Source organism: Quercus suber, unplaced genomic scaffold (genome assembly GCF_002906115.3).
Source record: "Quercus suber isolate HL8 unplaced genomic scaffold, Cork oak 2.0 scaffold_21, whole genome shotgun sequence".
Classification (NCBI taxonomy): Eukaryota; Viridiplantae; Streptophyta; class Magnoliopsida; order Fagales; family Fagaceae; genus Quercus; species Quercus suber.
Genome location: NW_027069486.1, coordinates 2,056,822 through 2,069,058, shown reverse-complemented (window position 1 = coordinate 2,069,058; position 12,237 = coordinate 2,056,822). Strand labels below are relative to the sequence as shown.

General features: G+C 35.5%; 1 protein-coding gene across 1 annotated transcript; it reads left to right on the top strand.

The window, feature by feature from the left end:
• Positions 1 to 1,604: 1,604 nt before the first annotated feature.
• Positions 1,605 to 8,410, top strand: LOC111994090 (uncharacterized). Its single transcript, XM_065763657.1, has 9 exons — positions 1,605 to 1,869; positions 2,499 to 2,623; positions 4,262 to 4,480; positions 6,221 to 6,279; positions 6,386 to 6,477; positions 6,591 to 6,703; positions 7,043 to 7,105; positions 7,274 to 7,350; positions 8,040 to 8,410. The coding sequence occupies exons 1-9, from the start codon at positions 1,605 to 1,607 to the stop codon at positions 8,050 to 8,052; spliced, it is 1,026 nt and encodes a 341-aa protein (XP_065619729.1). The 3' UTR covers positions 8,053 to 8,410.
• The last annotated feature ends 3,827 nt before the right edge of the window (positions 8,411 to 12,237 follow it).

Genomic DNA, 12,237 nt, shown 5'->3' with positions numbered 1-12,237 from the left:
TCTAAGTGTCCACTTGAGTGTATGTCGCGTTAAGTCTCCTCTTTAGCTCTCTGTGAGTGGTAGTAGCTGAGATGACACTGTTCAGGGGTCTTCTCCACATTAATGCGGCCAGAAAAGCAGATGCAGTGCATTTAATGTAGTGGTAGCAGCTTTTCCTTTTAAATATTCCTCCATTCTTCTTATCTCCAGGCATGCTCAAAGCTTATCCTTATCATTGAAGTTGTTAGGAAGATCACTCGAACCCTCCAGATATTTGCTTGACCAAGAATCTTTACATCCGAGGAAAATGACCTCTTCAGACCACTGGTGTTCTCTTCAGACTGATCCCCTTCATTTCTAGGTATCTTTCTTTCATGCGGACTCCTTCTCAACAGCTTTCACCTCTTCGGACACACAGTAACCTTCAAATAGGGCCTTAGGCCCAATACATAAGTTTGGGTTTCCACCCCCATATATATATATATATATATATATATATATATATATATTATATAACCATCATATTAAAATTTGTGTCATAATGAAAGACTAAAATGAAATGACGCAAGTTTTAAGAGAGTTTTTTTTTTTTTTCTTAGTGTGAGTTTGGGAAGCGCGTTTTGCGCGTTTCTTAATGGCTACTTTTTTTAGTGGGTCTCATACACTGTTTCACGGGACCCATAAGTACTTTTCAGCAAAAAAAAAAACTTTAAAACTGGATCCTACGGCACTATTCACACATTTAAAAATTATTTTTTTATAGTGTTTTCAGTTTTCAATTTTCAGTTTTCAATTTCTAGTAATAAGCGGTATCCAAACAGACCCTTACTTTTCATTTGATTCGATGGAAACACTTTATGTAGAATAAATCTTTTTTTTTTAATATATTTTCTTAAAATTTGACTTATTTTTCTATATGTAGTTGTGATCTTGAAAATAAGTGAAAAAAAAAAAAAGGAAATAGAAATTGTTGTTGTTTGTTACATACACAAAACCATTGATATTTCTTATCATTCTTAATAATCATATAAACAAAAACATTGATTCACAATAGAAACCTCAAGTGGGAAAATATTTCGCATTCTTTACCATTTAAAAGCCTCAAATGGAATATATATAGACTCAAACTTTTACTAATTAAAAAAAGCAAAAAACATTTTCATTTTATTGGACTTACTTTTTTTTCTTAATTCATTATATATTTTTTTTGTTGATAAAATATGATCAACATATTTAGGTTTGGATTAATGTAGTTTACGACATTTCAAAATTAACCAACTTAATCTATAATCACTAATCACCATGAGAGAGGGGAAAAAAAAAAGACTAAAGACAAAATTGGGTTTAGAAATCAAATTGGTCAGTTATGCTTCTCTTCCTTGTAGTATATGGTTTCCCTTCTCTGTGAGAAGGATGGTGGGTTCTCAAGTATAATTTTCTGCTTGGAGATTTGTTTTGCTTCTTAGTGTGTCATTTTTTATATTGCTTTCTTTCTTTTTTATTTCAAGCATCTGCTACTACCTGTTTCTTTATTTTCAAATTGTGTCAATATGCACTTTGCTTTCTTTGTCTCATTCCAAACCGTGTCTGTTACATCTGTCTTTTGTTCAAACTCACTTGCCTTAATGGAGGATTTATCAACTCACTGGAAGAAGTTATCTTTGTTAGAATTTGAAGAAAACCGGGTTGCACTAAGAATTGATAGGAGGAAGAGAGATTTTATATTGGCAGGGAAATTTTTCACTTGTAGATCATTAAATATAGAGGCTGTTGCAAAAACATTCAGACCTTTATGGCGCACAAAAGGAGGATTCAATGTTACTGTGGGTGGTGAAAACGTACTGTTGTTTGCTTTTGAATTGGAAGTTGATGCGGAAAGAGTTATTCAAGGTGAACCGTGGGCTTTTGACAGGCATCTTGTTGTCTTTGAAAAATTTGACGGATATGTTCCTATCCATACGTTGGGTTTTAAATCAACAGCCTTTTGGGTGCAAATTCATAATCTGCCTTTTCCCCTCCAAATTGTTGAAACGGCTTTTAGTATTGGACAGAATATTGGACCTGTGATCAAACCAAAAGNGGGGGGGGGGGGGGGGGGGGGGGGGGGGGGGGGAGAGATAAATTGTGATAGGGCCAAACCAGAAGGGAATTTAGGGGTAAATTTGTCTACAAAATGCAAAATCTGTTCATTTGAACAAAACCTTTATAATTTCATTTTGATCCAAATTTTAGGGTTTCAAATGTAGCAATTGAAACTCTGTGGACTAATTTGTGATAAGGCCAAACTACAAGGGGGTATATCGTAATTTTTCTTATGTTTTATTATGTTAATTGAAAATGTGAAAGTGCAACATTAGGAAAGGGTTCAGTTGTCACTGCAAGTGCTAGCAATGTTTATTTACATCGGTGAGGAGTTGTTCAAAGTGATTTTTGTCTATAGAATTGAATCCTAAGTTTTAATCAACCAAATTCTGGTGATTAGTCTATTTCTACTTATCCAGTGGGCTGTGGCATGTTCTAAATCTGTTTATATTTTTTGCAGCGACATGAAGAGCGTGTAATTATCATAAGTTCTAAAGACAGTGACAACAAGCTCACTGACGCAGAAAATGCACTCCAACAAATTGCCACTTTAATACTAAAGGTGATGTATTTCATAGTGAATGAACTTGAATTAGCTTTGTCCAGGTCATATCATGTTAGCATGATTTATTACAATCATGTGGTGGGCTCTTGAAATTCGTTGTCAATAATATTTATATGTGCCCTAAATTTCATTTGAGTTTGATGCAAGTAGGCGCTTTTCTATAAAAAGTATTATCTGCTTTCCATTTGTCGACAACACGCAAAGAGTTTAATGTGGTCAAATATCTGGCCTTTTCTTAAGTGGCTTCTTTATTTATTTACTTATTGGACTATATTTATCCATGAACAATAATCAAAAGTTTAATGAGTGTGGAAGAGGTTTAGTTGGCTTTTAGTCTAGACTCTCTAGACATTATATTTACTACCAAAAATATTTGAATAGAATTCAATGGTATAAGGAGGGTAAGATTGTATTGTAGCTTGATATTAGTTAGGTGGCCAGCCACTCAGTCTCCAAAGTGGTGTATTTGCCTAGGTGCATTTAGTCACTTGGAGATCACTTAGGTCTGGATTCAACTGCATTTATTTGAATGCATACTTCATCAATGATTTTGATCTTGGTAGAGTTATGCTACTGTCCTTCTGTAAGCTAGTGGTGAAGGTCTGAAGAACCTATTTTGAAGACTTCTCTTCTTCAAATTATTTCCTTGCTGTAGGCAACCACCTACCATGTTCTTAATCCCGAGTTCTTGTTATGTTAGAATTCTATATCGTTTTATGTGAGGCTTTCTAGTTGGGATGTTGATGTAGGACAGCCTAGGCTTCACCACCTAGAACAGCCCTGTAAACCTTAGGCTTCACCGCCTAAGGGTTGTTTGGAATCACCATCAAACACAAAACAATTTTCATGAATGAAATTTTATTTATAATAAATTAATAATAGTCCAAATGCAAAACAAACCATCTGGAGCTTTTATAGAGTTTCTAGGAATAAAGATAAAGATAACATCCATGAAAACTAATCCTAACTGAACTCAATAGTCTAACCTGATCCAAACAACTAATCTTTATCTAAGAACATGAAATCTAATCCCTATGTGAACTCAAATTAAATAAATAAATAAACTTAAAATATGATATAATCTAATGAAAATCTAAAATAAAATTCTGAAATAATTTTTGGTTGTGCTCACACATTACTGCATTAGATATGTTATTTGCATTCCCCATTAGTTAGTATGAAATGCCGTGATTAACAATATGAAATAATGAAATTGATAGTAAGAAAACTTCAAGTCCACTAAGTTATTATCCCTTAACAACTTGTTATCAAAATATTTGGGAGTTCCAATAAAAAGCTGAGTATGTTAGAAGTGCATTGAGTATGAAGTTCTATGTAGACTACCATACACATGATTGGAATTTTTCCTTTGGGGGGTAGGGGGACAACTTGATAGTTTTTAAATGTTCCATACTCCTTGGGTGTATTTAAAAATTATTTCCAAAATTGGTGTCGATGGATATTCTCAAATGGTATACATCGAATTGCAGCACCACTTGCTTTACTGCCACTGTTGCTGGGTTAAGAAATGAATGTCCTGTGGGAATGAGTTTTTTAAACTTATTAAGAGAAGACTGACAAAGTGTTTCTGATACTGTGGTGGCACTGATGAAAAAATAATTTTCCTTGAAACAGGAAGATGAAAGCAGTACAGAGGCAAAAGTTGCAGCAGGACATGTGGCTGCCAATACCATAAGGCTTTTGATTGCTGGAACCCAAGCAGGTTGTTTGATTGGGATTTCAGGTCAAAATATTGAGAAATTGAGGGATTCCTGTGGTGCCATAATCACAATTCTTGCTCAAAATCAGTTGCCTTTGTGTGCATCTGCTCATGAATCTGATCGAGTGGTGCAGGTGAGCTTCTCTATGCTGTCAATGCTAAAGTTAATATTAGAGTGTGTTGTTTAATTGGTTCTTGATAATTATTTTACCTCCGTGACCTTGTCAAAAGTGAGGTAAGAGACTTTGTTTCTTACTTTCCAATACTACCAAGGTTCATTTCCACTTCACACAATAAATGCAAAAGCTTTCAAATGTGACCAAAACAGTTAGGTGAAAATAGTTAGTCCATCCTTTTTGCTAGGTTGCACGGACACGCCATTTTTGGCGTCGTGTTGGTGTCGGACACCAGAATGGGTATGACTCGCCGGATTCCGGTGTCCGGCGAGTCTCTTTTTTTTTTTTTTTTTTGCTTCTCCGACACGGCACCAACATGGCTCCGACACGTCTAACACGCCAGCAGTGGAAAAAAAAAAAAAATCACAGATTTTTACAGATGGACTTACCAATTCCATTGATTTTGTGATATACCCTAAAACAAAAATTCTTAGAGTCTGAGAAGTCTAAGTTAAAACCCACATCTCAAGTTCTCAACCCACCCTCTCTCCGACCTCTGCCCGCTGCTGCTGCCGCTGCCCTCTGTCCCTTGCCGGAGCTAGATCGGGCCGATCGGCAAACTCCATAAACGTCGACGCCGTGCCCTGTCCCTTCTGATCGGCGAGCTCCTCCTCTCTCCTTCTTCTTCTTCTTCTTCTACTTCTTTTTCGTTTTCTTTTTCTTTGCTCTCTCACCCAGATGCCTTCCGTCTTCTAGTCTAGTTCATTTTAACTTTTCTAATACTTTTTTATATTTCCTCTTTGTTTTGTGTCTTCTGCCAACCCACGTGAGAGTCACTTTCAATTTCAAATTTTAACTATTGAGTACCATATGTCAGTGCCATGATGTCATTGATATGCCATTGGTCCAAAAGAAAATAATTTATATTATTATTTTGACTATTATTTTTAGTATTAATATTAGTATTTGAATGTAGCCTATTTAAACTTTTGGTTTGTACTCTAAACATTTTATCTGTATTATTGTACCACTTTGGGTGTTAGTTTACTTATTTGTAGTTCTTACATAATTAAAATTTAGACATAAACGTATTTTATGTCTAAAAATATTTAAAAATATGCCTAAATATAAATTTTAATTAATTATTTAACCGCCGTGTTGTGTCCTTATTTTTCAAAAATTGCTGTATCCCCGTTTCCGTGTCCGTGTCCATGCAACATAGCTTTTTTGTCTTGGTCCTATAATATGCTTCAACAATTAAAACTCAAATATTGAGGGTGAGTAAATCCAGGAGAGATTTCATACAACTCTTGCCGGGTGGGCTGCCTTTTAAAGATACTTAGACCTCTACTGGAAAATGCATTCCAGTCTACAGTTCATCTTAAGCAACTTTGTTGTATGATTATTTCCCCTTTTGACATAATACAACTCAATAAAAAGTACTTTTTTTTTATTAAGTGCAACTCAATTAACAGTACTTAATTGCAGCATGGATGCCTACCAATCACCTCTACGCAGAACTGCAACTCAATAAACAGTAATTAAGAAAAATCTTTTTAAGTCATCCATGGAAATATTTCTGATTTGGTGTTGCATATCAAGGAGCTTAGAGCATTAGGCATTAAAGTATATAAAATTCATTTTGTATGTCAATGAAATTATAATTTACTGTCATACACGATTCATCCATAGTTATGCTTTGTTTGTTTGTTTCTACTTCTAATAAGGAATAATGATTGAGATTCCTCTTAAACTCAGATATCAGGGGATGTTCCTGCTGTACTGAAGGCATTGGAGGAGATTGGTTCTCAACTAAGGTCTTATATTGTATTCTGATTGTCAGAACTTTGTCTTTAGACCTTTTTTAAGAGTGCTTTTTTGAAAATTAAATTGTATGATTATAATCATTTCCATGTTATTTAGGGAAAACCCACCACGACAAGTGATTTCTATTAGCCCAGTTTACAATATTACATCAATCAGACCTCCTCAACCGTACCTGGACCCAACATCAGGTTATTGAATATTTTCCCATATCAAATGACTCTTTCAACTGCCATGTTTTGTTTTTATCAAGTTTTAATATTTTGTCATAACATCATCATCTTTAGGACAACCAATCTTGCAGCTGATTATGTTACTTTCGAGATGATGATATCGGAATCGCTGGTTGGTGGGTTGATCGGCAGGAGCGGCACCAACATATCAAGGATCAGAAATGAATCTGGAGCAATGATCAAGGTAGGCTGATCTTAAATTCTTAGGAATATGAGTGATGAGCAACTTACTTTTGCTGTTGCTGTTAACGACCCACTAATTATTACTTCACACCAAATCTTGGCCAATAAGAAATATCATTGCTTTTGTAATTTCCTGGTTTCAAGCTTCAAGATATACACAACTCCAACTGTTGTTATTAATAAATTCATAGCATATGCAATGGAGTCCATGTTTACATATTGTTAGGGATATATGAGATGTTTTATATATAGAATTAAGTTCAGTCTTATGACTCTTGTTTACTTATAGAGGACATTTCCATTGCGTTTGTTTCAGCTTCTATTGGTTTCTTTTTAACAGGTTTATGGTGGGAAAGGCGAAACAAAACATCGACAAATTCAATTCGGAGGTAGCGCTCAACAGGTATATACGTCTTTCTTGGTTATATTCATAATTACTGGTCAAATACCACCTGAAATGAAACCATCTTGTAGCTGCCTGCATCACTACCATATTTTTCTTTTTCTGTTGGAGATATGAATATGAAGATATCAAAGTTCTCATTTTTTTGAATTTTTGGATGCTTAACAGGTAGCATTGGCAAAGCTGAGGGTTGATGAATACATATACTCTCAGTTGATACAACAACCCGGTGCTCAACAGCCAGCGTAAATTATCCTGCTTATAAATGCTATCTTTTGTCCCATTTGGTTGCTCAGTTTTCTTTTATTGATTTTCCACTTCTAGACTCTTCTAGCTCTAGTTCGGATATTTATAAACCCATGTAGATTTATAAATAAAATGTATAATAACATGATTGGTGAGGCAACCTCCAAAATGTGAAATATAATATATGTATATGTATGTCTGTCTGATGATATCTTCCAACATGGACGCAAGCTGTAGCCATATAGACTGATGAGTTTGTTCCAACTTCCAACATGATGTATATTAAAAGTTTGCTGCATACCGGTTATACTTATGGATAGTCATGACTTATGATGTCAGCTTGTCGATCAGGTTTTGTATGGCTGTGAGTCATGATCCTCTTTTGTCACATGAAATATTTCTGGAGTATAATTTAGATTTTATTAATACAATGAACAAATAAGATTAATGCCTGACATGGGCACTGATATTCATAAATAAGAGCTTATTAACCTTTTTCATGGACTTGATTCATAACTGCATTATAATTTCAACGACTTCCACAGAATGATGAAAGATGCACTGAACAACAGAACTGTGAAACAAACTACCCTGCTGTTAAAATAAGAGCACTAAATTTGAGCATGTTTTCTTGTTGTGTCCCCCATTCTTCTGGTCCATTGGAAAGCTAATAAACATGTTTTCTCAGTTTGCCGCTTTGATGAGGATGGAACATCAAGACCTCTTGACCCCAATGTTCAATAGTCATATCTTGAGTTCAGTTCCTGGTAGATCCCAATTCACCTTTGCTGCAGCAAATGCTGTATCAGATTTTGAGACGACGGTGTTATACAATGATAATGTATTGTATGGTTTGCTACAAGAGAGAGTTGAATATCAAGATCTTTTTATTCCAAAACTTAGGTGGTGCATAGGAATTTTATGTGTTTGTTGTGAGGATATAAATCAATCACGTCTTGTTTAGTATAATTTAGTTTTTAAATTTATGCTAGCATAGTACTACTTGTTCATTAAAAATATCCTGGTGGAACTTTTAATTTATTGAAGTCCTTTTTTCCCTCTTCATGTGTATATGGATTGTGTGTTGTTGGTCTGATTGGCAGAATTGGATTGGCTTCTGAAGTTTATAGCATGTTTGAAAATTGCATGCATGAAGGTAACCTCCTCTTCCCTGGATTTTCTTAGCAAATTCCCTTTATGTGCGTGACAGGTGGGCTGAATGGCTGCTACGAAAATCCACTAACAAAACATAATTTTGCATTTAAATATTGATTACACGGCAAAAATCAATCCACTCATTTCAAAATAAAATGAATAGGCTTTTAAGAACTCTTTGGTGTAGTTCATCTAAAAATCATATGGATTCTTCAATTTTTATATGCCAACTAGTTACAAATTCACGCGATGCATGAAAATATATAATTAGTTTGAAATATAATATACGGTATAATTTACTCTCTAAATTTTATTGTAGATAATTTGTTCTCTCTAAAAATTAAATAGTTTCTAAAAGTAATCTCTTTATTTTAAAAATTATATAATTTTATTGTTTTTTATTGATATTATTCATTTTTGAAGTAGTTCATATTTTTCTAAGTTTTAACTATTATTATTATGCATAATGAATTGAAATGGATCGACTAAAGTAGACCGAACGGATCAAAGTGGACCGAAATAGACTAAAATAGACTGAATTGGATCGAAATGGATTGAATAAACTAAATTGGACCAAATAGATCGAAATAGACTGAATTGAACCGAATGAACCAAAATAGGCTAAAGTGAACCAAATGGGCCAAAAATACTATGCTGATGTGGTTCAACAAGAGAGTAGCAATAATAAATGATATGCTTCAACTTTTAGATATTATATAAATAAATAAGACTGATTTCTCTTCTTTTCAAGCCGACATTTTTTATCAAATTCGACCTCATTCAAAAGTGAATGAGCTTTTTAGTGGATCTCATAGAAAACATGCATAAGTCATAGCGTTGTGGATAATGTGAAAAACCCGTTATAAATGGAGAGGAAAGTAGGTGGAATAATCAATAATTACAATCAATGAAGGAGATTGAAAGACACAACAAAGATGCTGTAGAGACGGAAAATTCCCGACCTATCACAAGCTGACACGTCACATTACCAAGTCCACAAAATACAGCCAATTACAAAGCGCCACATACTGCTGCTAGGTTTTACTATCGCTATTCAGAAGCCAACAGAAATTTGCCAAGTGTCATGCAAGAACCAATCATGCATCGGCTTGTGCAAGCGATGACATAAGCAACCTCGCACGTGTAAGCGATGACCCAAGCAGTCTCGCACGTGTAAGCGATGACATAAGCAGCCTCACATGTGTAAGTGATGACCCAAGCAACCTCACACGTGTAAGCAATGACACAAGCAGACCAATCAGATTGTGACATGTGTCACCAGTCAGACTCCGTCACGTGTCGCTCATCCACCCAAAAACTCCTATAAATAGAAGCCTTCCTGAAACATTTAGGAGGACATCAAGCCATCTGAAGCACAAGCAGCATCAGAGAAGATTCAGAAGTCTAGAAGCTCTGCTGGAACCAAGCTCTAAAGCCTCTAAGAACTTCAACTTCGAATACGAAGAACATTCGAAGAGAAATCATCCAAATCATTCGCCTAGATCCAAAAGTTTGCGGGAATCAAGCCTAAAGTGTCCGAAAACATCAACAAATCACAAATCAGTGAAGCTCTACGGATCCAAGCTCCTAAAACCCCGAAGAACTTCCACCATAAACCTTCAAAGACGAAGAACACACGAAGAACACGAAGAACGTGAAGAACAAAGGATTTCTAACAAGCTCATAGCTGGAGATTCATTGTAATTCTGTTTCAGCAATTACGCTCAAGAATATGTAGACAACTAAATTTCTCAGTTCAAAATGAATCAAACAAGTAAAATAGTTGCACAAATGCGGATTTGTATTGAATATGTGGTAAAATTCTCTGTGATTACAAAAGAGTGATCCTCTAATTCAATCTCCTTGCAAGACTTATTGATTTGAATTTGTGGTAATGTGATTGTGACTTGAACACAAAATATCCTTCAATTTGGTTGAGGGATGGATCGAAGATTGCTGAAGCGGAATTACAATGAATCTCCGACTATGAGCTTGTTAGAAATCCTTTGTTCTTCACGTTCTTCGTGTTCTTCGTGTGTTCTTCATGTTCTTCGTGTGTTCTTCATCTTTGAAGGTTTATGGTGGAAGTTCTTTGGGGTTTTAGGAGCTTGGATCCGTAGAGCTTCACTGATTTGTGATTTGTTGATGTTTTCGGACACTTTAGGCTTGATTCTCGCAAACTTTTGGATCTAGGCGGATGATTTGGATGATTTCTCTTTGAATGTTCTTCGTATTCAAAGTTGAAGTTCTTAAAGTTCTTGGAGGCTTTAGAGCTTGGTTCCGGTAGAGCTTTTGGACTTCTGAATCTTCTCTGATGCTACTTGTGTTTTAGATGGCTTGATGTCCTCCTAAATGTCTCAGGTAGGCTTCTATTTATAAGAGTTTTGGGGTGGATGAGTGACACGTGGCGGAGTCTGACTGGTGACACATGTCACAATCTGATTGGTCTGCTTGTGTCATCGCTTACACGTGTGAGGTTGCTTGGGTCATCGCTTACACGTGCGAGGCTGTTTATGTCATCACTTACACGTGCGAGGCTGCTTAGGTCATCGCTTACACGTGTGAGGCTGATTATGTCATCGCTTACACGTGCGAGATTGCTTATGTCATCGCTTACACGAGCCGATGTATGATTGGTTCTTGCATGACACTTGGCAAATTTCTGTTGGCTTCTGAATAGCAATAGTAAAACCTAGCAGCAGTATGTGGCGCTTTGTAATTGGCTGTATTTTGTGGACTTGGTAGTGTGACGTGTTAGCTTGTGATAGGTCGGGAATTTTCCCTCTCTACAGAAGCCCAAAAGGGAAGGCGTTAATTAGTAATTAAGAGTTTCTGGCCAGTTATGAGTACAAGACCAGAAGAGCTACGACTAATTAGAGCCCTTGTTCAGTTGGAAGTAGGAAATCAATCCCAATTGTAATCCTGGCGCAACTCATGATTTAGTCTCCTTGGTTCAATAATCTAGTCTATGAAAAGACATCTAGGGCCAAAGACCTTTGCTTGCTTCTTGTTAGCAAGTCAACTAATCTAAAACTACAAAAATTCATCATTAATGCTAGGGTTAATAGGTGTGTTGCAAATCTTAATGTAATGTGATAAGACTTTGCCTGGTTCATTTGTTCAAAGAGGATATTGGTTCAACATATTCAAAGATAAGGAGTTTATAATCTTTTGTCCATATCTCTTAAATTATAATGAATTTTTTGGTGAAACTTGTTTCAATGGAAAGTTAGTATGCGTTTGGTTCCACGTTAAGGAGCCAAAACGAGTTTTTTCCCGCCAAAAACCCAAAACTGCGTGTTTGGTAAACCTTAGCAAACGCGTCTTGTAAAAAAAATGACTTTTTCAAATACGAAGAAGACCTGTGTTATCGTGTAGCAGTTGAAGAGCTGTAGTTGTAAAACGCCACAAGCACATTATAAATATTACCATTAGAACAAGTAAGATATGGTCACTTGAAATTGACACAACAATTTTGTATTGGAGAGTTCGCTCATAATTCGCTTGAGCAAAATTGTTAGGTCTAGACTTTTATGAGCGAACTTGTATAGGTTTATATAAGCAAACTCTCCAAAGTTACCTATATAGCGAACTCTCCAAAGTCACCTATATAAACCTATATAAGTCACCTATCACAAGACTTTTATAGGCAAGAAAGAAATTTATACCAAAGTTAAACATTTCAAACTTTTTCCTTTCTTCTTGAACCTAAAAGGAGAATTATCCTCTTT